The 27,730-nt window shown below is 45.9% G+C and overlaps 1 protein-coding gene across 1 annotated transcript in view; it reads right to left on the bottom strand.

The window, feature by feature from the left end:
- The window catches only part of slc7a14a (solute carrier family 7 member 14a), a 34,096-nt gene extending 10,485 nt beyond the window's left edge, over positions 1-23,611 (bottom strand). The window contains exons 1-6 of the mRNA XM_071329850.1: positions 23,351-23,611; positions 14,372-14,732; positions 14,003-14,188; positions 13,592-13,828; positions 5,457-5,674; positions 3,447-3,593 (exon numbers count right to left, since the gene is read on the bottom strand). Of these exons, the coding sequence (XP_071185951.1) occupies positions 3,447-3,593; positions 5,457-5,674; positions 13,592-13,828; positions 14,003-14,188; positions 14,372-14,486 (903 nt within the window). The 5' untranslated portion in view covers positions 14,487-14,732; positions 23,351-23,611. The remainder of the gene's footprint in view (positions 1-3,446; positions 3,594-5,456; positions 5,675-13,591; positions 13,829-14,002; positions 14,189-14,371; positions 14,733-23,350) is intronic.
- Positions 23,612-27,730: the final 4,119 nt, after the last annotated feature.

Here is a 27,730-nt window from a genome sequence, read left to right as displayed (position 1 = left end):
CTCACCCTCTCACCTTCCCCCCCTACTCACAAGGCAGGCAATACGCTTGACCTCATCTTTACTAGATGCTGTTCTTCCACTAACCTCATTGCAACTCCCCTCCAAGTCTCCGACCACTACCGTGTATCCTTTTCCCTCTCGCTCTCATCCATCACTTCCCACACTGCCCCTACTCGGATGGTATCGCGCCGTCCCAACCTTCGCTCTCTCTCCCCCGCTACTCTCTCCTCTTCCATCCTATCATCTCTTCCCTCTGCTCAAACCTTCTCCAACCTATCTCCTGATTCTGCCTCCTCAACCCTCCTCTCCTCCCTTTCTGCATCCTTTGACTCTCTATGTCCCCTATCCTCCAGGCCGGCTCGGTCCTCCCCTCCTGCTCCGTGGCTCGACGACTCATTGCGAGCTCACAGAACAGGGCTCCGGGCAGCCGAGCGGAAATGGAGGAAAACTCGCCTCCCTGCGGACCTGGCATCCTTTCACTCCCTCCTCTCTACATTTTCCTCTTCTGTCTCTGCTGCTAAAGCCACTTTCTACCACTCTAAATTCCAAGCATCTGCCTCTAACCCTAGGAAGCTCTTTGCCACCTTCTCCTCCCTCCTGAATCCTCCTCCCCCTCCTCCCCCCTCCTCCCTCTCTGCAGATGACTTCGTCAACCATTTTGAAAAGAAGGTCGACGACATCCGATCCTCGTTTGCTAAGTCAAACGACACCGCTGGTTCTGCTCACACTGCCCTACCCTGTGCTCTGACCTCTTTCTCCCCTCTCTCTCCAGATGAAATCTCGCGTCTTGTGACGGCCGGCCGCCCAACAACCTGCCCGCTTGACCCTATCCCCTCCTCTCTTCTCCAGACCATTTCCGGAGACCTTCTCCCTTACCTCACCTCGCTCATCAACTCATCCTTGACCGCTGGCTACGTCCCTTCCGTCTTCAAGAGAGCGAGAGTTGCACCCCTGCTGAAAAAACCTACACTCGATCCCTCCGATGTCAACAACTACAGACCAGTATCCCTTCTTTCTTTTCTCTCCAAAACTCTCGAACGTGCCGTCCTTGGCCAGCTCTCCCGCTATCTCTCTCAGAATGACCTTCTTGATCCAAATCAGTCAGGTTTCAAGACTAGTCATTCAACTGAGACTGCTCTTCTCTGTATCACGGAGGCGCTCCGCACTGCTAAAGCTAACTCTCTCTCCTCTGCTCTCATCCTCCTAGACCTATCGGCTGCCTTCGATACTGTGAACCATCAGATCCTCCTCTCCACCCTCTCCGAGTTGGGCATCTCCGGCGCGGCCCACGCTTGGATTGCGTCCTACCTGACAGGTCGCTCCTACCAGGTGGCGTGGCGAGAATCTGTCTCCTCACCACGTGCTCTCACCACTGGTGTCCCCCAGGGCTCTGTTCTAGGCCCTCTCCTATTCTCGCTATACACCAAGTCACTTGGCTCTGTCATAACCTCACATGGTCTCTCCTATCATTGCTATGCAGACGACACACAATTAATCTTCTCCTTTCCCACTTCTGATGACCAGGTGGCGAATCGCATCTCTGCATGTCTGGCAGACATATCAGTGTGGATGACGGACCACCACCTCAAGCTGAACCTCGGCAAGACGGAGCTGCTCTTCCTCCCGGGGAAGGACTGCCCGTTCCATGATCTCGCCATCACGGTTGACAACTCCATTGTGTCCTCCTCCCAGAGCGCTAAGAACCTTGGCGTGATCCTGGACAACACCCTGTCGTTCTCAACTAACATCAAGGCGGTGGCCCGTTCCTGTAGGTTCATGCTCTACAACATCCGCAGAGTACGACCCTGCCTCACACAGGAAGCGGCGCAGGTCCTAATCCAGGCACTTGTCATCTCCCGTCTGGATTACTGCAACTCGCTGTTGGCTGGGCTCCCTGCCTGTGCCATTAAACCCCTACAACTCATCCAGAACGCCGCAGCCCGTCTGGTGTTCAACCTTCCCAAGTTCTCTCACGTCACCCCGCTCCTCCGCTCTCTCCACTGGCTTCCAGTTGAAGCTCGCATCCGCTACAAGACCATGGTGCTTGCCTACGGAGCTGTGAGGGGAACGGCACCTCAGTACCTTCAGGCTCTGATCAGGCCCTACACCCAAACAAGGGCACTGCGTTCATCCACCTCTGGCCTGCTCCCCTCCCTACCACTGAGGAAGTACAGTTCCCGCTCAGCCCAGTCAAAACTGTTCGCTGCTCTGGCACCCCAATGGTGGAACAAACTCCCTCACGACGCCAGGACAGCGGAGTCAATCACCACCTTCCGGAGACACCTGAAACCCCACCTCTTCAAGGAATACCTAGGATAGGATAAAGTAATCCTTCTGACCCCCCCCCCCCCCTTAAAAGATTTAGATGCACTATTGTAAAGTGGTTGTTCCACTGGATGTCATAAGGTGAATGCACCAATTTGTAAGTCGCTCTGGATAAGAGCGTCTGCTAAATGACTTAAATGTAAATGTATATAGTATATAAACAGTCTATATCTGAAACCATAGAGTATATAGCTAGTCTATATCTGAAACCATAGAGTATATAGATAGTCTATATCTGAAACCATAGAGTATATAGATAGTCTATATCTGAAACCATAGAGTATATAGATAGTCTATATCTTAAACCATAGAGTATATAGATAGTCTATATCTTAAACCATAGAGTATATAGACAGTCTATATCTGAAACCATAGAGTATATAGACAGTCTATATCTTAAACCATAGAGTATATAGACAGTCTATATCTGAAACCATAGAGTATATAGATAGAGTCTATATCTTAAACCATAGAGTATATAGACAGTCTATATCTGAAACCATAGAGTATATAGACAGTCTATATCTGAAATCATAGAGTATATAGATAGAGTCTATATCTTAAACCATAGAGTATATAGATAGTCTATATCTGAAACCATAGAGTATATAGATAGTCTATATCTTAAACCATAGAGTATATAGATAGAGTCTATATCTTAAACCATAGAGTATATAGACAGTCTATATCTGAAACCATAGAGTATATAGATAGTCTATATCTGAAACCATAGAGTATATAGACAGTCTATATCTTACACCATAGAGTATATAGATAGTCTATATCTGAAACCATAGAGTATATAGACAGTCTATATCTTAAACCATAGAGTATATAGACAGTCTATATCTTAAACCATAGAGTATATAGACAGTCTATATCTTAAACCACAGACATACATAGAGAGAGTCCAACCAACCAGAAATCATTCATTCCGACAAACTCTTGAGGGCAAATGATGTCATTTGCACCGAATAGGGCATGGACGTGTATGTGTGTGTTTGTGTGTGTGTGTGTGTGTGTGTGTGTGTGTGTGTGTGTGTGTGTGTGTGTGTGTGTGTGTGTGTGTGTGTGTGTGTGTGTGTGTGTGTGTGTGTGTGTGTGTGTGTGTGTGTACTCACAGAGACGTATGCAGTAAGGCAGGTGATGAGGGAAACAGTAATAGCATAGGGTATAGAGGTGTTGGGACTCTTGGCTTCCTCTCCTGTTGTAGCGATGATGTCAAACCCTATGAAGGCATAGAAACATGTTGCCGCTCCCTGCATCACCTGGTATAAACACACACAGAGGAGACACAGAGGTTAAAGGCCGTGTTGAAACACAATCACTTTTCGCATTATGATTCCACCAACAGTTGAGCTCGAGTTAGCCGCTAGTTAGCAATGTTGCTATCTAAACCTAGCTAGTAAACTAGAAGTTGACTAATGAGTTGAATATCACAATTCATTGCATATCTGCATGCCTACCAATGTATGTGTGTAATAGCATGTGCATACAGTGGGGAGAACAAGTATTTGATACACTGCCGATTTTGCAGGTTTTCCTACTTACAAAGCATGTAGAGGTCTGTCATTTTTATCATAGGTACACTTCAACTGTGAGAGACGGAATCTAAAACAAAAATCCAGAAAATTACATTGTATGATTTTCTAATAATGAATTTGCATTTTATTGCATGACATAAGTATTTGATCACCTACCAACCAGTAAGAATTCCGGCTCTCACAGACCTGTTAGTTTTTCTTTAAGAAGCCCTCCTGTTCTCCACTCATTACCTGTGTTAACTGCACCTGTTTGAACTCGTTACCTGTATAAAAGACACCTGTCCACACACTCAATCAAACAGACTCCAACATCTCCGCAATGGCCAAGACCAGAGAGCTGTGTAAGGACATCAGGGATAAAATTGTAGACCTGCACAAGGCTGGGATGGGCTACAGGACAATAGGCAAGCAGCTTGGTGAGAAGTCAACAACTGTTGGCGCAATTATTAGAAAATGGAAGAAGTTCAAGATGACGGTCAATCATCCTCGGTCTGGGGCTCCATGCAAGATCTCACCTCGTGGGGCATCAATGATCATGAGGAAGGTGAGGGATCAGCCCAGAACTACACGGCAGGACCTGGTCAATGACCTGAAGAGAGCTGGGACCACAGTCTCAAAGAAAACCATTAGTAACACACTACGCCGTCATGGATTAAAATCCTGCAGTGCACGCAAGGTCCCCCTGCTCAAGCCAGCGCATGTCTAGGCCCGTCTGAAGTTTGCCAATGACCATCTGGATGATCCAAAGGAGGAATGGGAGAAGGTCATGTGGTCTGATGAGACAAAAATTTAGCTTTTTGGTCTAAACTCCACTCACCGTGTTTGGAGGAAGAAGAAGGATGAGTACAACCCCAAGAACACCATCCCAACCGTGAAGCATGGAGGTGGAAACATAATTCTTTGGGGATGCTTTTCTGCAAAGGGGACAGGACGACTGCACCGTATTGAGGGGAGGATGGATGGGGCCATGTATCGTGAGATCTTGGCCAACAACCTCCTTCCCTCAGTAAGAGCATTGAAGATGGGTCGTGGCTGGGTCTTCCAGCATGACAACAACCCAAAACACACAGCCAGGGCAACTAAGGAGTGGCTCCGTAAGAAGCATCTCAAGGTCCTGGAGTGGCCTAGCCAGTCTCCAGACCTGAACCCAATAGAAAATCTTTGGAGGGAGCTGAAAGTCCGTATTGCCCAGCGACAGCCCCGAAACCTGAAGGATCTGGAGAAGGTCTGTATGGAGGAGTGGGCCAAAGTCCCTGCTGCAGTGTGTGCAAACTTGTCAAGAACTACAGGAAACGTATGATCTCTGTAATTGCAAACAAAGGTTTCTGTACCAAATATTAAGTTCTGCTTCTCTGATGTATCAAATACTTATGTCATGCAATAAAATGCAAATTAATTACTTAAAAATCATACAATGTGATTTTCTGGATTTTTGTTTTAGATTCCGTCTCTCACAGTTGAAGTGTACCTATGATACAAATTACAGACCTCTACATGCTTTGTAAGTAGGAAAACCTGCAAAATCGGCAGTGTATCAAATACTTGTTCTCCCCACTGTATGTATATAGGTCTGTTTGTGTTTCTCACCCCTGACCACCCGAAGGGTAGGAACCTTCCATCGTCCCAGTTGTGTCCGTTGACGAAGAAGAGTCCGGCCACCATCATGAAGACCCACACCATCAGGTTGATCACATTCAACACATTATTAAACCCTACTGAGTTCTTCACCCCCAGGGCCACGATCACTGTCACTATCACTGCTATCAGCAGGGCCAGGAGGTCTGGGTACGACTGCTCTCCTTTACCTAGAGGGGAGGAGGGAGGGAGGGAGGGAAAGAGTGAGGGATGGGGAGAGGGAGGGAGGGGAAGCAGAGGGGAGAGGAAGGGAGAGAGGGGAGGAGGGAGGGAAAGAGTGAGGGGGAGCAGAGGGGAGAGGAAGGGAGAGAGGGGAGGAGGGAGGGAAAGAGTGAGGGGGAGCAGAGGGGAGAGGAAGGGAGAGAGGGGAGGAGGGAGGGAATGAGTGAGGGGGCGCAGAGGGGAGAGGAAGGGAGAGGGGGGAGGAGGGAGGGAAAGAGTGAGGGGGAGCAGAGGGGAGAGGAAGGGAGAGAGGGATGGGGAGAGGGAGGGCGGGAGGGAGTGAGTTGGAGCAGAGGGGAGAACGAGGGAGAGAGGGATGGGGAGAGAGAGGGCGGGAGGGAGCGAGTTGGAGCAGAGGGGAGAACGAGGGAGAGAGGGATGGGGAGAGGTAGGGCGGGAGGGAGCGAGTTGGAGCAGAGGGGAGAACGAGGGAGAGAGGGATGGGGAGAGGTAGGGCGGGAGGGAGCGAGTTGGAGCAGAGGGGAGAACGAGGGAGAGAGGGATGGGGAGAGGTAGGGAGGGATGGGGAGAGGTAGGGAGGGATGGGGAGAGGTAGGGAGGGAGGGATGGGGAGAGGTAGGGAGGGAGGGATGGGGAGAGGTAGGGAGGGATGGGGAGAGGTAGGGAGGGAGGGTTAAATACACACCACACCGGGAGGTAAACATACATTTTTTATTTAACCTTTATTTAACCAGGAAAAGCCCATTGAGACCCAGAGTCTCTTTTTCAAGGGAGACCTGGCCAAGAAGGCAGCAACAATCAATACATTACAGAATTAAAACATACAACAATACAATACAATTCAACAACATGATCCAGCCTAAAATAAGCATTTTACACTCCTCTGTAACAGTCTCGCCCCCCAAAAAAGTAAATTAATTCAGTGGCACTAACATATCTAGATGAAGCATGGATTGTAGACTGGAACCCCGGGGAACATATTAATCTCTAGAAAGATAGACTTGTTAGTATATACATATTGTGTTCTACCAGAAAGATAGTTCCTAAACCAATGTACTGCCCCTTCACTGAGACCAATGTTACTGAATCTAGCTAGCAACAATTCATGGTCAACTGAATCAAATGCCTTTGCTAAATCAACAAACAGAGCAGCACAATGCTGCATTGTATCAAGTGCATTTATGATGTAATTTGCCACTTCTATAGCTGCAGTTGTGGTGCTGTGCCCCAATCCAAAGCCAGACTGAACCCCTCTTAGGGCTGTTGCGGTGACCGTATTACAGGCACACCGGCGGTCACGAGTAATTAAGGCAGTCAAATTCCACAAGACCGTTTAGTCAGGGTAATTAGGCTTCTCCAAGCTCTGATGTTGCTGCTGGTCGTTAGTAGCCAACCAAAATTGCTAACTGCCTGGTACTCAGCACTTTATTGTCCCTCTAATAACTCTGACAGTAATGCAAATGTATTCAAAAATCTAATCAAACACTTCATGAGAGCTCATGTTGCACAACATTTCTATAGGCTATGCAATTGCGTAAGAAAACAGAGTGATGGCTTCTATTAAAAAGAGGAGGATCCCATCAGCTTTCTATAGGCCAACTATATTTATTTCTCAACTTTCCTAATATTAAGCACATTGCTTCTCTTTACAACAGGAGTATAGCCTACCTGACTGGCATGAAAATAAACCACAGGGAAAAGCGTCCTCCATTCACTATATAAGTGCATAGATGACATATATTTTTCCCCGCTGCCTGTTTCGATACAGGTGCATGATAATGGTCCATTCTAAATCAAAACAAATGTCACAAATATATAATTTAGTAAATGTAAAGACAATATTAATCAAGAATAGTCTGATGGGTGGCAAAATTAGCCTATCACTTGTGAATTATATACAGTTGAAGTCGGAAGTTTACATACACCTTAGCCAAATACATTTAAACTCAGTTTTTCATAATTCCTGACATTTAATCCTAGTAAGAATTCGATGTCTTAGGTCAGTTAGGATCACCACTTTATTTTAAGAGTGTGAAATGTCAGAATAATAGTAGAGAGAATTATTTATTTCAGCTTTTCTATCTTTCATCACATTCCCAGTGGGTAAGAAGTTTACGTACACTCAATTAGTATTTGGTAACATTGCCTTTAAATTGTTTAACTTGGGTCAAACGTTTTGGGTAGCCTTCCACAGGCTTCGCCCAATAAGTTGGGTGAATTTTGGCCCATTCCTCCTGACAGAGCTGGTGTAACTGAGTCAGGTTTGTAGGCCTCCTTGCTCGCACACGCTTTTTCAGTTCTGCCCACACATTTTCTATAGGAAATGTTCTATAGGATTGAGGTCAGGGCTTTGTGATGGCCACTCCAATACCTTGACTTTGTTGTCCTTAAGCCATTTTGCCACAACTTTGGAAGTTGCTTGGGGTCATTGTCCATTTGGAAGACCCATTTGCAACCAAGCTTTAACTTCCTGACTGATGTCTTGAGATATTGCTTCCATATATCCACATAATTTTCATTCCTCAAGATGCCATCTATTTTGTGGAGTGCACCTGTCCCTCCTGCAGCAAAGCACCTCCACAACATGATGCTGCCACCCCCGTGCTTCACAGTTGGGATGGTGTTCTTCGGCTTGCAAGCCTCCCCCTTTTTTCTCCAAACATAACAATGGTCATTATGGCCAAACAGTTCTATTTTTGTTTCATCAGACCAGTGGACATTTCTCCAAAAAGTACGATCTTTGTCCCCATGTGCAGTTGCAAACTGTGGTCTGGCATTTTTAATGGCGGTTTTGGAGCAGTGGCTTCTTCCTTGCTGAGTGGCCTTTCAGACTATGTCGATATAGGACTTGTTTTACTGTGGATACAGATACATTTGTACCTGTTTCCTCCAGCATCTTCACATGGTTCTTTGCAGTTGTTCTGGGATTGATTTGCACTTTTTGCACCAAAGTACGTTCATCTCTAGGAGACAGAACGCGTCTCCTTCCTGAGCGGTATGACGGCTGCGTGGTCCCATGGTGTTTATACTGGCATACTACTGTTTGTACAGATGAACGTGGAACCTTCAGGCATTTGGAAATTGCTCCCAAGGATGAACCAGACTTGTGGAGGTCTACAATTATTTTCTGAGGTCTTGGCTGATTTCTTTTGATTTTCCCATGATGTCAAGCAAAGAGGCATTGAGTTTGAAGGTAGGCCTTGAAATACATCCACAGGTACACCTCCAATTGACTCAAATAATGTCAATTAGCATATCAGAAGCTTCTAAAGCAGGGGTGGGCAAACTTTTTGACTCGCGGGCCACAATGGGTTCTAAAATTTGACAGAGGGGCCGGGCCAGGAGCATTTGGAGGGAGTGTTTGGGCCGGATATACTAAAGCATTAAATGTAGTGTGTGCAAACCTCATAGCACAGTAAGAACACTACAACCCAATTTATTAACTGTCTTTCAAATGTGAAAAATAGCCCTTATCAGTTAATAAATTTGTCTCAAGGAATATGCAAGATATGGCATTTACATACTATTTCGCAGATACCGGGATGAGGAAATGTAAATAGATTAAAATAACATACGCACTGTGATTTATCAAGATTGCGTCTGTTTTTAATAAGTTTCAATCGAAGGTGCAAAGTTAAAGAAATCAACATTTATTGAAAAATGGAATCACTTTCAACATTCAAAACATATTATTACACAACGAAATACTCAAGCTCAATAATATCTACTTGTGTTAAACTCCGCAAAATCATGGATGGATTGTCCTGACCGCGCGCTCTACAAACTCGCCACGGACGCCCTCGCCTTCACGCGCAAACAGTACACGTGTATCGTTGCCAAGCACACAGACATAGGCTGTATTAAATATCCTACCTGCAGCTGAAAATTTAAATTTAAATTAAGAGCGATGTGCGGCGTGTTAATAAAGCTACTGTACCGCTGCTGTGCGTAAATGCGCATTGCTCTTAATTAAAAGACGCACTTCCAAACTTTCCATATGCATTTTTTCATAACACAGCAGAAAAACTCACCATTTCAGTGGGAACAGTGTTGTTGGTCTCCCTTTTTTGCCAGTGCATCAAAGTCTGGAGTTAGTTTTGTTGTGGCAATTCTCGCTTAATGGTGACGTGAAACGAAGTGAAAATTAAAGTGAAATAAAGAGAAATACGCGCCACTCCAACAACGGTCAATGTGTTTTGAGTGCGCCATCTATTGGGGAAACGTGGGCATTGCAGGGAAAGGGGAAAAAAAGGAGGTTTTTACTATAATTTGGACAAATTCGGCGGGCCGGATTAAAAAGCCTAACGGGCCGTATGTGGCCCGCGGGCCGTAGTTTGCCCATGTCTGTTCTAAAGCCATGACACCATTTTGGGGAATTTTCCAAACTGTTTAAAGGCACAGTCAACTTAGTGTATGTAAACTTCTGACCCACTGGAATTGTGATACAGTGAATTTTAAGTAAAATATTCTGTCTATAATCAATTGTTGGAAATTTTCTTGTGTCATGCACCAAGTAGATGTCCTAACCGACTTGCCAAAATTATAGTTTGTTAACAAGAAATTTGTGGAGTGGTTGAAAAATGAGTTTAATTGACTCCCACCTAAGTGCATGTAAACTGCCGACTTCAACTGTATTATCACTTGTGAATGACGCCCAGTATAAGAAACAATGCCTTTTTTTGCGACTTGTTCGAATCATAGTCGCACAGCCTAGCCCATAAGCCTATATGTTTTAATAAGGTTTGTATCACAAATAAAGTGGCCAAATAACTTCTTAAAATGAAGCACATTAATCTGCTTTACAAGGGGTGTAGAGCCTAACTGGCATACATAAGCAGCACATGAGTTTCAAGTTTGGAGAAGATCATTTTTCACCATAAACATGCACCTTTTTAATAAAAGCATTACATGCATAATTGCATTTGTGTTCACTTTTGATAATGGTGCTTTCCGCTAATGGAACATTCACGCTTATAGCCTACTACCATGTGCGTATTGCTGCGATTAAAATGTGAAGAAATAGCCTAATAGTTTAGCAACATTTTAAGCTAAATGTTCTGATCTGTTGCCTCAGCCACATTGCCTAAAAACCTTTTTTTGATACTAGTGGTTGTATTAATTTGAGATCCATCGCATCCCACAACTGTCCCAGACTGTTTGGAATATTTATTTCTCGCACTGAATAGAATAGGTCAACTTTTGTACTATGGTGGATTGTAGATTGACATAAGCTATTGCTTTTGCTGTTCCTTAGGCCTACTCATCTTGTTGGCTAATGAAAAGTAAATGTGGACAGTTCTTCCAATATCTTCAATATGCACCTCGGAATTGGATAAGGATGGGCGCAGTTGCATCCCCGATGTGTCTGTCTTCACTTGTAGCCTGTGAGAAAGACCCGATCAGGGAGAAGGGCACAACGCAGCACTCCGGGACACAAAAGCCATGGATTTTTTTAGGGTGCATTACGGCCACAAAGGGGATGCCGTCGTGAAATTCAAGGCATTATTTAATGCTGGTCAAATTGTGTATCAGAGACAATTGGAGTCTGTACAGCCTGCGCAAAAAAACAAAGCAGAGCTCATGCCTTTCAAGCGACTTTTCTCAAATCATCATTAGAGTCTCATCATGCAGCCTTACAATGTTAAAAATCTAAACATACAGCCCAACATTTGTATCACAACTAAAGGTACATAAATAACTCTAAATTTAGCATATAGGAGTACCTGTTTCTTTTGTTAACTGCTCAACACAGAGTAGCCCATGTGGGCGCTCCCTCAAATCATTTGGAGAAAATATTTATATTTTATTCAGCTTTGTTCAATTGTATCCTTCATACTATAATATAATATAAAATAATGCCTCGGAATTATAAGCAAATCTTGTCTGCTAAATGAACTAGTGTAGCCCACAGCCATTTGGCATAGCTACATCAGGACCAAACATAAGGACAACTCAGAATATCAGAGCATGCTATTATTTTCTTCTGAAATAGACTACAATTTCTTCATATCATGCTTCTTTAGACCCGTCAAAAATAAATTATGGATTTATTGTGAAGGTGTAGGCTATATTACATGGATTTATTAGACTTTTTAAAATGTATGGAAGCCAGGAGATGCTAAATGTGTTTATGTTAATTAACGGTCAATTACCGTGAGACCGACAGTTATTTGCTTGACAATCACCGGCTGACGAAATATCGTGACCACCACAGCCCTAATCCCACTCAGTCTGTTCTTTACAATTAGGATGTTTTTGAACTGTGAGTTCACCAGGGATTCATAGACTTTGGCCAGGATAGGGAGTTTGGAGATAGGACGATAGTTATTAGATCTGAGGGATATCCACCCTTTAGCAGTGGGAGGACATAAGCTGATTTCCAAATGTTGGGTATGGAATTGGTCAAGAGACTCAAGTTGAAAATGTGAGCCACATGTTCAGTAATAATACCAGCTGCTATCTTGAAGAGGTAGGTGTCCAGGTTGTTTGGACCTGCAGACTATTTAGTGTCTATGGCCTTTAGTGCTTTATAGACCTCAGCATAAGAAACAGGCTCAAAGTTAAAATGGTTCACACGAGGGCCTATATCATAGTTTACTGTAACAGAGCTTACATTAGATACCTGGGCCCCAACATTACCAAAAACTGAACCAGCAGAATACACATGAACACACACTGTCAACAGTCATGCACCGTGCCAGCAGTGTGTGTGTGTGTGTGTGTGTGTGTGTGTGTGTGTGTGTGTGTGTGTGTGTGTGTGTGTGTGTGTGTGTGTGTGTGTGTGTGTGTGTGTGTGTGTGTGTGTGTGTGTGTGTGTGTGTGTGTGTGTGTGTGTGTGTGTGTGTGTGTGTGTGTGTGCGCATGCGTGCATGTATGTGTGCGAGCAGAGGGAATGGATGGCAGGCTAGATGGCCAGCGGTTGGAAAGTTACCATTTCCTTTTCCTGTTAGAGAGATTTTGTCTCCCTCTGTCAGTTTCCACAGTTCCTAGGCTGTCACACAACTGTCACAACACTGTAGCATAACCCTCGCTACAATCCACAAACAGGAAAACTATCACAACCCTGTAGCATAACCCTCGCTACAATCCACAAACAGGAAAACTATCACAACCCTGTAGCATAACCCTCGCTACAATCCACAAACAGGAAAACTATCACAACCCTGTAGCATAACCCTCGCTACAATCCACAAACAGGAAAACTATCACAACCCTGTAGCATAACCCTCGCTACAATCCACAAACAGGAAAACTATCACAACACTGTAGCATAACCCTCGCTACAATCCACAAACAGGAAAACTATCACAACCCTGTAGCATAACCCTCGCTACAATCCACAAACAGGAAAACTATCACAACCCTGTAGCATAACCCTCGCTACAATCCACAAACAGGAAAACTATCACAACCCTGTAGCATAACCCTCGCTACAATCCACAAACAGGAGAACTATCACAACCCTGTAGCATAACCCTCGCTACAATCCACAAACAGGAGAACTATCACAACCCTGTAGCATAACCCTCGCTACAATCCACAAACAGGAGAACTATCACAACCCTGTAGCATAACCCTCGCTACAATCCACAAACAGGAAAAGTAGTGTTCATCTGTTATGTTGAGGAATGAGCTTTCACTGTCTGTTTCTATACTGCTAGCCACTCTAGACGTCAGGCTCACATTCAGGAAGGTGAAACCTACTGACTTGTACTATTACTCGGCCTGTCAGAAAGGCATGGCTATTCATCGCACTACATTTCTACGCTGGACACAGCCCAGGTCTCAGGGAAGATTATGTCACAGCTACTGGAAACACCACCCACACCCACACAGATATACAGCACACACCCTCCTCCCTTCTCCAACTCCTCCCTCCCCTCTCCTCCCCCCTCCAGACTCACCCAGGCCGTTGAATGTTCCGATGTGTGTAGTCATAAACGTAGAGATGCTTTTATTGGCTAGTGAGTCCGCCATGCTGCTGAGAGCCGACGCCCCCGCGGCTGTACCAATCAGGTACTCCAGGATCAGGTTCCAGCCAATGAAAAAGGCCACACACTCCCCCACTGTCACGTAGCTGTAGGTGTAGGCTGAGCCTGTTGTCTTGGGAACGCGAACCCCAAATTCAGCATAACACACTCCTGAAGGGGAGACACACAAATATCATGCAGCTGTGTGTATGTGTGTGTGTGTGTGTGTGTGTGTGTGTGTGTGTGTGTGTGTGTGTGTGTGTGTGTGTGTGTGTGTGTGTGTGTGTGTGTATGTGTGTGTCTGTGTGTGTTTGTGTGCATGTGTGTGCGTGTGTGTGTCATTACCTGACAGTATAGAGGCGACAGCAGCGATGATGAAGGAGACGATGACGCCAGGTCCGGCCATCTCCTTAGCAACCAGCCCAGAGACCACGTACATCCCCGTGCCAACGCAGCTGCCCACCCCTAGTGACACCAGGTCTACCGTGGACAACACCCTCGCTAGTTTGGTGCCATGGCTGCTGGTACCACCTGTACACACACACTTACATTAGCATACAAACACACACCTTAACATAAAACACACTTTAATATGACCCACACACATATATCCACACATACTGTATACCCACACATACCCCCCCCCCCACACACACATACAGACACATTCCCACCTTCATTCACACCCCTAGAGACCCCCCTGTAAACACCTACCTGTCCCAGAGTCCAACATGCTCTCTACCGGTTTGGTCCTGAGAACTCTGGATGTGAAGGAGTGCCATCCTGCCCGCCACTGGACACGCTGCAGCTTACCACGCAGACCTGACATACTGAGGTCACAGGTCAGGGGTTAGAGATCAAGGGTCAAGAGAGGGCTTTAGCTTTTTTCTCTATTTTGTCCACTGGCGTTCACTTTTTTCACTTTTGAAAATAACGTTTTATTCTTGTGAAGGCGGGCGGAGTGGGAGAGAGGATGGGAGGAAGAAAGTGTGTTCTCTCTGGTAGTCAGGTGAGGGGGGTGTCAGCAGTTCCTCATGGTGATATAGAAGTGTAGTCTGTTGTCTCAGGTGTCCATCTGTAACAGAAAACCCCATGTTTTTACACATACAGTACAATACAGCTGACAACATATGACACCATGTCTGTGTCTTGTCTACAGCTGTTTGACAGTTACATTGGGGAAGATATGGCTGGTTATCCATCCTTTACTGTAAACACACACACACACACACAAACTCCAGAATGAGTTTATACCTGAACACAGAGAACTAATTACCAGCTGGTCCTTGTAGACCTGTTGTTATAGCAACCATCTCATTACACCACGCCATAGATGACAGTTAATATCCGTCTGAATGTGTGTGTGTGTGTGTGTGTGTGTGTGTGTGTGTGTGTGTGTGTGTGTGTGTGTGTGTGTGTGTGTGTGTGTGTGTGTGTGTGTGTGTGTGTGTGTGTGTGTGTGTGTGTGTGTGTGTGTGTGTGTGTGTGTGTGTGTGTGTGTGTGTGTGTGTGTGTGTGTGTATGTGTGTGTGCATGCGTGCGTGTGTTCCAGATGACTGTGTTGTGTTGTAACTTCCTGAGTCATCATCACTTCCTGATTAGATCTGACCTGAGATGAACTCAGAGCTGATGGACTGTAAGGACTCCACTCCTCCAGAACACATTGTTCTGTTACAGACCCACACAAGCACACACAATATAATTACACGCATAGACAAAGAATTACAGGGTGGTGCGTCCCAAATGGCACCCTATTCCCGACATAGTGCACTTAGTCCAGAGTACTGGTCAAAAGTAGAGCCCTATAGAGGGAACAGGGCTCTATTTGAGACACAGTCATGGATTCAACCTTCGATCAACCAATCCCCTGTCCTCCGCCCTAGTCAGTCAACGACTGCACTCATAGAAGATGATTGAATAAAACCATTTGGTCTAAAGTGAACAGGAGTTAATACATAGTCAGTATGTGCGGCCCGGGTAGGAAAATAACCTGCTCTGATGACTGCTATTACTGCCAACCTCTTTCCCTCTTTCAATGAGCTTTCTTTCTTTCTCTCTGTTTATTTCTCTACTATTCCCCCCCTGTCTGCACTCAGGAAGAGGGGGAGAAATCATTTATGTAAAGTGGGCCAACGCACCTCTCAATCATCGAGCACTACTCAATCATAGAACACACACACACACACTCTACACACACACGCCTCTCAGCAATCAACCACTTAAACGAGGCCTGCAATTACCCAACTGTTTAACCACAGTGGTTGTGTGTGTGTGTGTGTGTGTGTGTGTGTGTGTGTGTGTGTGTGTGTGTGTGTGTGTGTGTGTGTGTGTGTGTGTGTGTGTGTGTGTGTGTGTGTGTGTGTGTGTGTGTGTGTGTGTGTGTGTGTGTGTGTGTGTGTGTGTGTGTGTGTGTGTGTGTGTGTGTGTGTGTGCGTTTCAGTTTAACCACAAAACAAGGCACAATACAGGAGAACAGTGGGCATGGCAGCTATTGTCCCTGCAGAGTGTGGATAATAGAACATAAAGGATAAGAAAGGAGGGATGATGATGGAGGGATGAGCTGCAGACTGATAAAACTGCTCATCTGTTCCCATCAGACACAGTATTGATCTCAAACACAATGCAATAGGATCTGTCCTCCCTAACTAGAAGAACAGATGTAAACAGCCCGTTACAAAGTGTAGCCGTCCTCTGTCTGTCCCTCCGTCTGCCTGTTGGCATGCCTGCCCATCCATCTGTCTGTCCCTCCGTCTGCCTGTTGGCATGCCTGCCCATCCATCTGTCTGTCCCTCCGTCTGCCTGTTGGCATGCCTGCCCATCCATCTGTCTGTCATCAGGTTTCCTAGTCATCCACCATAATAATAAATTATTGTTATTCAATCAGCCAATCAATCAGCATGATTCATTGTTGTAAGAGAGTGGTTAACTGTGTGTTCCAGCCAACATTCTGCCTGACTGACAGAACGTACATCCTGATTCAGCTTCTGGAACTCAGTACCTTAATAAAGCTAAGAGCCTCATTCAGTCCAATCTGGCAAACGATTCAGTCCAATCTGGCAACCGGCAATGTTCTGATATGGCAACCACTGGGCTTGTGAGTAGATCAGAGTCAGAGAGAGGGTATGTCATCATTGAGTATAGGACCTGACTCAGGAGAAAGGTTCTCTCTCTCTTTCTCTCTCCAGTGCTGAGTTCAAGAGTGTAGTGAAAGTGGGAAAGACAGCTGGAACGCAGCCCTCCATCTCTCTCCCTCTCTGTCCCTCTATATCTGTGTTCCTTTGGATGGCCTTGTATCTGATAACCATGGTAACCTTATTGCCAAACTGTGACACATATCTAAAAGGATTAGTAACCACACCAATATGCTGTACACATCACTAGGGCCCAGAGTTTATCCCCCCTTCCTCTCGCTCTCTATCTCTCTATCTCTCTATATATCTACGTGGCCTGTAGTCTGGTAGGGGGTGTGCTGCTGATGACGGAGATGCAGATGGCTCTGTGATGGTGTGTGTGTGTGTGTGTGTGTGTGTGTGTGTGTGTGTGTGTGTGTGTGTGTGTGTGTGTGTGTGTGTGTGTGTGTGTGTGTGTGTGTGTGTGTGTGTGTGTGTGTGTGTGTGTGTGTGTGTGTGTGTGTGATTGTATTAGCTTTTATGTACAGACAGGCTCTGTGACGTCAGTGAGGCTATCTGCCATTCACAAACCAAATCAGGTTGTGTGTGTTCTTGTGAGAGGGTGAGTCACACATGCAATAGAACAAGGGTTGTGAGATCATCTACACACACACACACACAACAATCTATCAAGCAATCAAGCAAAGGGCACTTTGCGCAAACAAACATTTAGATATAAACAGACACACAGTATAAGGGAACACAAACAACACACAAACACACACACACACACACACACACACACACACACACACACACACACACACACACACACACACACACACACACACACACACACACACACACACACACACACACACACACAGCTGCAACCTGTGGCTCAGTGATGTTGCATCATTACACACACATACAAACACACACCTGTTGACAGAATGATTGATCTAAATCCATTTCAAACAAGCTTATAGGGAGCAGTCGATGTTACTCCCCGTGACATCTAGCCATGACAGGAGGTGAATTATTGAACTGGTATCCCCATCAGGGTTAAACTCATCTTGTGATCTTCCTTGGCATGATGGGAATGTAGCCAAACTAATACACAACAGACATGACTATTATCAAGACTTCATCAACACCATATTTCAGCAATAAGGCCTGAGGGGGTGTGGTATATGGCCAGTATACCACGGCTAAGTGCTGTTCTTATGCACAACGCAACTCAGAGTGCCTGGATACAGCCCTTAGTCGTGGTATATTGGCCATATACAACAAACCCCCGATGTGCCTTATTGCTATTATAAACTGGTCACCAATGTAATTAAAGCAGTAAAAATAAATGTTTTGTCATACCCATGGTATACGGTCTGATATACCACAGCTGTCAACCAATCAGCATTCAGCATTCAGGGCTTGAACCACCCAGTTTATAATTCCTGTTAATGACTGCTGCTTTCAGCACCACGGCCAGCACCACACAGATGGAAGGAGAGAGAAAGGGATTGCAGAGGGAGATGTAAAGGAGTGAGAGAGCAGAGAGAGGGGGGAGTGGGTGAGGAAGAGCGGTAGAGGAAGAAAAGGAACATGGGGAGGAATGATGGCCGGCGCCGAAAAGAGATGGCCGCCTCGCTTCGCGTTCCTTGGAAAATATGCAGTATTTTGTTTTTTTATGTGTTATTTCTTACATCGGTACCCCAGGTAATCTTAGGTTTCATTACATACAGTCGGGAGGAACTACTGAATATACGATTAACGTCAACTCATCATCGTTCCTACCAGGAATATGACTTTCCCGAAACGGATCCAGTGTTTTGCCTTCCACCCAATACAATGGATCTGATCCCAGCCGGCGACCCTGTGCGACGCCGTAAAAGGGGCAAACGAGGCGGTCTCGTGGTCAGGCTTCGGAGACGGGCACATCGCGCTCCACTCCCTAGCATACTACTCGCCAATGTCCAGTCTCTTGACAATAAGGTTGATGAAATTCGAGCACGGGTAGCATTCCAGAGAGACATCAGGGATTGCAACGTGCTCTGCTTCACGGAAACATGGCTAACTCAAGAGACGCTAACGGAGTCGGTGCAGCCAGCTGGTTTCTTCATGCATCGCGCCGACAGAAACAAACATCTTTCTGGTAAGAAGAGGGGCGGGGGGGTATGCCTTATGATTAACGAGACGTGGTGTGATCATCATAACAACACACAGGAACTCAAGTCATTCTGTTCACCTGATCTAGAACTCCTCACAATCAAATGTCGACCGCATTATCTACCAAGGGAATTCTCTTCAATCATAATCACAGCCGTATATATTCCCCCCCAAGCAGACACATCGATGGCCCTGAACGAACTTTATCTGACTCTTTGTAAACTGGAAACCACACACCCTGAGGCTGCATTCATCGTAGCTGGGGATTTTAACAAGGCTAATCTAAAAACAAAACTCCCTAAATTCTATCAGCATATCGATTGTGCTACCAGGGCTGGAAAAACCCTAGATCATTGTTATACTAATTTCCGCGACGCATATAAGGCCCTCCCCCGCCCCCCTTTCGGAAAAGCTGACCACGACTCCATTTTGTTGATTCCAGCCTACAAACAGAAACTAAAACAACAAGCTCCCGCGCTCAGGTCTGTTCAACGCTGGTCCGACCAATCTGAATCCACGCTTCAAGACTGCTTCGATCACGCGGATTGGAATATGTTCCGCATTGCGTCCAACAACAATATTGACGAATATGCTGATTCGGTGAGCGAGTTCATTAGGAAGTGCATTGACGATGTCGTACCCACAGCAATGATTAAAACATTCCCAAACCAGAAACCGTGGATTGACGGCAGCATTCGCGTGAAACTGAAAGCGCGAACCACTGCTTTTAACCAGGGCAAGGTGACCGGAAGCATGACCGAATACAAACAGTGTAGCTATTCTCTCCGCAAGGCAATCAAACAGGCTAAGTCCCAGTACAGAGACAAAATCGAGTCGCAATTCAACAGCTCAGACACAAGAGGTATGTGGCAGGGTCTACAGTCAATCACGGATTACAAAAAGAAAACCAGCCCCGTCGCGGACCAGGATGTCTTGCTCCCAGACAGGCTAAACAACTTTTTTGCCCGCTTTGAGGACAATACAGTGCCACTGACACGGCCCCCTACCAAAACCTGCGGGCTCTCCTTCACTGCAGCCGAGGTGAGTAAAACATTTAAACGTGTTAACCCTCGCAAGGCTGCAGGCCCAGACGGCATTCCCAGCCGCGTCCTCAGAGCATGCGCAGACCAGCTGGCTGGTGTGTTTACGGACATATTCAATCAATCCTTATCCCAGTCTGCTGTTCCCACATGCTTCAAGAGGGCCACCATTGTTCCTGTTCCCAAGAAAGCTAAGGTAACTGAGCTAAACGACTACCGCCCCGTAGCACTCACTTCCGTCATCATGAAGTGCTTTGAGAGACTAGTCAAGGACCATATCACCTCCACCCTACCGGACACCCTAGACCCACTCCAATTTGCTTACCGACCCAATAGGTCCACAGACGACGCAATCGCAACCACACTGCACACTGCCCTAACCCATCTGGACAAGAGGAATACCCATGTGAGAATGCTGTTCATCGATTACAGCTCAGCATTTAACACCATAGTACCCTCCAAACTCGTCATCAAGCTCGAGACCCTGGGTCTCGACCCCGCCCTGTGCAACTGGGTCCTGGACTTCCTGACGGGCCACCCCCAGGTGGTGAGGGTAGGTAACAACATCTCCACCCCGCTGATCCTCAACACTGGGGCCCCACAAGGGTGCGTTCTGAGCCCTCTCCTGTACTCCCTGTTCACCCACGACTGCGTGGCCATGCACGCCTCCAACTCAATCATCAAGTTTGCGGATGACACTACAGTGGTAGGCTTGATTACCAACAACGACGAGACGGCCTACAGGGAGGAGGTGAGGGCCCTCGGAGTGTGGTGTCAGGAAAATAACCTCACACTCAACGTCAACAAAACAAAGGAGATGATTGTGGACTTCAGGAAACAGCAGAGGGAGCACCCCCCTATCCACATCGACGGGTCAGTAGTGGAGAAGGTGGAAAGTTTTAAGTTCCTCGGTGTACACATCACGGACAAACTGAATTGGTCCACCCACACAGACAGCGTTGTGAAGAAGGCGCAGCAGCGCCTCTTCAACCTCAGGAGGCTGAAGAAATTCGGCTTGTCACCAAAAGCACTCACAAACTTCTACAGATGCACAATCGAGAGCATCCTGTCGGGCTGTATCACCGCCTGGTACGGCAACTGCTCCGCCCACAACCGTAAGGCTCTCCAGAGGGTAGTGAGGTCTGCAGAACGCATCACCGGGGGCAAACTACCTGCCCTCCAGGACACCTACACCACCCGATGTCACAGGAAGGCCATAAAGATCATCAAGGACAACAACCACCAAGCCACTGCCTGTTCACCCCGCTATCATCCAGAAGGCGAGGTCAGTACAGGTGCATCAAAGCAGGGACCGAGAGACTGAAAAACAGCTTCTATCTCAAGGCCATCAGACTGTTAAACAGCCACCACTAACATTTAGCGGCCGCTGCCAACATACTGACTCAACTCCAGCCACTTTAAAAATGGGAATTGATGGAAATTATGTAAAAATGTACCACTAGCCACTTTAAACAATGCCACTTAATATAATGTTTACATACCCTACATTACCCATCTCATATGTATATACTGTACTCTATATCATCTACTGCATCTTGCCATCTTTATGTAATACATGTACCACTAGCCACTTTAAACTATGCCACTTTATGTTTACATACCCTACAGTACTCATCTCATATGTATATACCGTACTCTATACCATCTACTGCATCTTGCCATGCCGTTCTGTACCACCACTCATTCATATATCTTTATGTACATATTCTTTATCCCTTTACACTTGTGTGTGTGTATAAGGTAGTAGTTGTGGAATTGTTAGGTTAGATTACTTGTTGGTTATTACTGCATTGTCGGAACTAGAAGCACAAGCATTTCGCTACACTCGCATTAACATCTGCTAACCATGTGTATGTGACTAATAAAATTTGATTTGATTTGATTTGATTTGATTTGAATGGGTGATGGAGAGAGAGAGAGAGAGAGAGAGAGAGAGAGAGAGAGAGAGAGAGAGAGAGAGAGAGAGAGAGAGAGAGAGAGAGAGAGAGAGAGAGAGAGAGAGAGAGAGAGAGAGAGAGAGAGAGAGAGAGAGAGAAAGAGAGAGAGAGAGAGAGAAAGAGAGAGAGACAGAGAGAGAGAAAGAGAGAGAGACAGAGAGAGAGAAAGAGAGAGAGAGAGAGAGAGAGAGAGAGAGAGAGAGAGAGAGAGAGAAAGAGAGAGAGAGAAAGAGAGAGAGAGAGAAAGAGAGAGAGAGAAAGAGAGAGAGAACTCTCATGACATGTCATTAGAGATGAGCTTGTTCTCAGGCTCCAGGCTTTCTGACACACAGACCTGTCTCAACATCTCAGTGTGTGTGTGTTTAAACCTCAGCCCTAAATAATTGAAATCAATGTTTCCAGCTTTTGGCTTCTCAGACAGAGAGAGGAATGTGTGTGAAGGCTCTGATGACAATACTGCAGTTACAGAGCTCTCTTTGATCCCTCTCTCTTTTTCTCTCTCTCTCTCTCTCTACCATCTATTTCATGCTCAAACCCAGAGAGGATGGAAAGTTATAACACAATAATATACAGTAACTACCCTATCCTACCCTATTCTATCCTACCCTACCCTATTCTACCCTATCCTTACCCTACCCTATTCTTACCCTATCCAACCCTACCCTACCCTATACTACCCTACCCTACCCTATCCTATACTAAACTAATTGTACCTCCCAACAAATCTGCTCCCAAGAGAGTTTCCCCAACAGCACAAGTTCAGATGCCCCCCTCCACACGCACGCTATCATCTATAGAAAAAGACAGCCTGATTCTTGCAGAGGTTAGGCGTGCACATGGGCGTGCACCCTACCCACGCAGACATGATGCTATAAAACGGATGATACGCATCCATTTCGTACGGTCTCTCTCTTTCACACACACACGCACGCACGCACGCACGCACACACATACACACACACACACACACACAGCAGAGGGTAGCCTTATATCTATCTAGAGGTCCTTCTATGATAAAATAGCGATCAGATGAGATGTAGCCTGCTACGTGATGATATCAGGCAGAGCTCAACATTTACTCTAGCTGTTGATAAACAAATACCTTTACGTCGGGTAATGTAATAACCAAATCGTATCTTCCTCTCCTCTCTCTCTCCTGGTGTCTACTGCAGCTACAACGGGGATGCGAGTTCCCACCCCCAACACATACACATGCACACGCACATGCACGCCGAGCAGGTGTGACTCAAGAAGGAAACATTTTATCATCAAACAACAACGCGATCAACTGCAGGACAGACATACATACCGCGGGTCAAATACGCCATTTTCACACACACATAAACCATGACGACACAGACAGAGAGAGTGAGAGTGGGACAGAGATGGAGAGAAAGGATGAGAAACAAATTCACTTACGTATTCTACCGTGACCCTGGCAGATTAGAGGATGCTCGCTCTCCCCCGGAAAGGCTCGAGCTCCATGTCGGCTGCTGTTGCAGTCTCTCTCTCCTCTCTCGCTCGCCCTTTCTCGCTCTCTCTGCCTCTCTCTCTTTCTCTTCCCTCTCTCTCTCTCTCTTCTCCTTCTCTCTCTTCAGCAGCAGCAGCATCTCGCGCATCACCAGGAGGCGGTGGGAGGCGAGAGCCTTTTAAATCATTCAGAAGCCTGCTTACACCCCCTCCCCCTCCCGCAGCCGAATGGCACTTCGTGACGTCACTTTGGTACAATGGGCCCCGGTTCCTCCGCCCGTCCTGTTCAATAGCCTATAAACGGAGGCATAGGCTAGCTGTATCATTTCTAAGAGCTCTTGTTTAGGCTACCCTAGATACCCTTAACCAAATGGACATGATCCTATTGTAGGCCGATGTAGCCTGCTATGCTGTAAACTAGCCTATTTTACAATTCAATAGGTAGGCCTACTGGAAAATAACTCTAATCTGTGGGCTATCTTCCCTTTGTTCCTGTTTAGCTGACTTTAAGTAGTCTAAATAGCTTGCAAGGTAGATAGATGATCTATCGATCAGCGGAGGCTGGTAGGAGGAGCTATAGGAGGACGGGCTCATTGTAATGGCTGGAATTGAATTAATGGAACGGAGTTAAACATGTGGTTTCCATATGTTTGATGTGTTTGATACGGTTCCAATAATTCCATTCCAGCCATTACAATGAGCCCGTCCTCCTATAGCTCCTCCCACCAGCCTCCACTGCTATCTATAGCCTATAGATGATTTCAAACAATGTTTATGTTTTTTTGTTCGGTCTGGTCGGGTAACATTTACTCATAAATTGCTATATAATAGGCCTATTATATGAAGTAATGTAGTTGTTTCCCACACTTTCTGCTTGAGGCCCTTTCATTTGGCAAGTAATTGCTCTGGCTGCGCAAGGAGATGGAATGCGTGGGGGAAATGACCGGTGGAAGCCGCAGCCACAAGTTCCAACAACCATCACTACTAGTATAAAAAGTGACCCGATATTCAGCGGTGACATTTCCACTGAAAAATCTGTGTATGTACCCCACTACAATTGACATCAGTCTAGAGTTGTTGTTTTTTAAGCACTATCATACAGATAGCAGAGACAAGATGGTTATAAGTAGGCTAGAGTCAGGGTTAGCTAGCTAGGCTACAAGGCCTGTGACCTACTGTAACAGTTGAGATAGTCATGATGTATCTCTATTTTAGGGTCAGTTCACAACTCCTGGCACGAGTAATCATGATATACAGTGGGGAGAACAAGTATTTGATACACTGACAATTTTGCAGGTTTTCCTACTTACAAAGCATGTAGAGGTCTGTAATTTTTATCATAGGTACACTTCAACTGTGAGAGAAGGAATCTAAAACAAAAATCCAGAAAATCACATTGTATGATTTTTAAGTAATTAATTTGCATTTTATTGCATGACATAAGTATTTGATACATCAGAAAAGCAGAACTGAATATTTGGTACAGAAACCTTAGTTTGCAATTACAGAGATCATATGTTTCCTGTAGTTCTTGACCAGGTTTGCACACACTGCAGCAGGGATTTTGGCCCACTCCTCCATACAGACCTTCTCCAGATCCTTCAGGTTTCGGGGCTGTCGCTGGGCAATACGGACTTTCGGCTCCCTCCAAAGATTTTCTATTGGGTTCAGGTCTGGAGACTGGCTAGGCCACTCCAGGACCTTGAGATGCTTCTTACGGAGCCACTCCTTAGTTGCCCTGGCTGTGTGTTTCGGGTCGTTGTCATGCTGGAAGACCCAGCCACGACCCATCTTCAATGCTCTTACTGAGGGAAGGAGGTTGTTGGTCAAGATCTCGCGATACATGGCCCCATCCATCCTCCCCTCAATACGGTGCAGTCGTCCTGTCCCCTTTGCAGAAAAGCATCCCCAAAGAATGATGTTTCCACCTCCATGGTTCACGGTTGGGATGGTGTTCTTGGGGTTGTACTCATCCTTCTATTCCTCCAAACACGGCGAGTGGAGTTTAGAGCAAAAAGCTCTATTTTTGTCTCATCAGACCACATGACCTTCTCCCATTCCTCCTCTGGATCATCCAGATGGTCATTGGCAAACTTCAGACGGGCCTGGACATGCGCTGGCTTGAGCAGGGGGACCTTGCGTGCGCTGCAGGATTTTAATCCATGACGGCGTAGTGTGTTACTAATGGTTTTCTTTGAGACTGTGGTCCCAGCTCTCTTCAGGTCATTGACCAGGTCCTGCCGTGTAGTTCTGGGCTGATCCCTCACATTCCTCATGATCATTGATGCCCCACGAGGTGAGATCTTGCATGGAGCCCCAGACCGAGGGTGATTGACCGTCATCTTGAACTTCTTCCATTTTCTAATAATTGTGCCAACAGTTGTTGCCTTCTCACCAAGCTGCTTGGCTATTGTCCTGTAGCCCATCCCAGCCTTGTACAGGTCTACAATTTATCCCTGATGTCCTTACACAGCTCTCTGGTCTTGGCCATTGTGGAGAGGTTGGAGTCTGTTTGATTGAGTGTGTGGACAGGTGTCTTTTATACAGGTAACGAGTTCAAACAGGTGCAGTTAATACAGGTAATGAGTGGAGAACAGGAGGGCTTCTTAAAGAAAAACTAACAGGTCTGTGAGAGCCGGAATTCTTACTGGTTGGTAGGTGATCAAATACTTATGTCATGCAATAAAATGCAAATTAATTACTTAAAAATCATACAATGTGATTTTCTGGATTTTTGTTTTAGATTCCGTCTCTCACAGTTGAAGTGTACCTATGATAAAAATGACAGACCTCTACATGCTTTGTAAGTAGGAAAACCTGCAAAATCGGCAGTGTATCAAATACTTGTTCTCCCCACTGTACATGGGCGTAGGAGCCGTGAAAAACCCAGCAGCGTTGCAGTTCTTGACACAAAACGTTGTCCTGGACCCTGGCACCTACTATCATACCCCGTTCAAAGGCACTTAAATATTACTCACTCACCCTCTGAATGGCACACATACACAATCCATGTCTCAATGGTCTCAAGACTTAAAAATCCTTCTTTAACCTCTCCTCCCCTTCATCTACACTGATTGAAGTGAATTTAACATGTGACATCAATAAGGGATTGTAGCTTTCACCTGGATTCACCTGGTCAGTCTATGTCATAGAAAGAGCAGGTGTTCTTAATGTTTTGTACACTCAGTGTATATGTATATACACAGTACCAGTCAAAAGGGATGGTATCAGGCAGATCTCAACATTTACCCTAGCTGATGATAAACAAAGAGTGTGCAAAGCTGTCATCAAGGCAAAGGGTGGCTACTTTTTTGGGTACTACATGATTCCATGTCTTTTTTTTCTTTTTTTAAATGAATTATTATTAATTAATTATTTTTCGTGGTATCCAATTGTTAGTAGTTACTGTCTTGTCTCATCACTACAACTCCCATACGGGCTCAGGAGAGACAAAGGTCGAGAGCCATGCGTTCTCCGAAACACAACCCAACCAAGCCGCTCCTGAGCCCGTATGGGAGTTGTAGTGATGAGACAAGACAGTAACTACTAACTGCTTCTTAATTAACACAGCGCGCCTCCAACCCGGAAGCCAGCCGCACCAATGTGTCGGAGGAAACACCGTACACCTAGCAACCTGGTCAGCGTGCACTGCACCCGGCCCACCACAGGAGTCGCTAGTGCGCGATGAGACAAGGATATCCCTACCGGCCAAACCCTCCCTAACCCGGACGACGTTAGGCCAATTGTGCGTCGCCCCATGGACCTCCCGGTCGCGGCCGGCTGCGACAGAGCCTGGGCTCAAACCCAAAGTCTCTGGTGGCACAGCTAGCACTGCGATGCAGTGCCTTAGACCACAGCGCCACCCGGGAACCCATGATTCCATGTCTTATTTCATAGTTTTGATGTCTTCACTATTATTCTACAATGTAGAAAATAGTAAAAAAATAAAGAAAAACCCTTGAATGAGTAAGTGTGTCCAAACTTTTGACTGGTACTGTATATGTAAAATGATGTCCAGCTCACGAGGCCCATTGATGATGTGAGGCCTGAGGCAATTGCCTCTTCTGCCTAAGGCTAAGTTCGCCACTGTGTGCAGGAGACCCAGGCTTGAATCCAGTCCATCACACTACTCTTACCTGGGCTTAGTGTAAAGAGAGAAGAGGAGAAAAAGAGAGAGAAGGAGAGGAAGAGAGGAAGAGTTTATTTGAGGCCCATGATGCTCAGCGACACTTTGAGGTGTTGCCCCCCTCTGATTATTATCTCATTAGCAGCTTCCACTGACTGACAAACACACACAAACACAGACAGACACACAGACACCATGTAGTG

Source organism: Salvelinus alpinus, chromosome 10, assembly GCF_045679555.1.
Source record: "Salvelinus alpinus chromosome 10, SLU_Salpinus.1, whole genome shotgun sequence".
NCBI lineage: Eukaryota > Metazoa > Chordata > Actinopteri > Salmoniformes > Salmonidae > Salvelinus > Salvelinus alpinus.
Note: the sequence above shows the minus strand (reverse complement) of the source record. Positions and strands in the feature narration are given on the sequence as shown.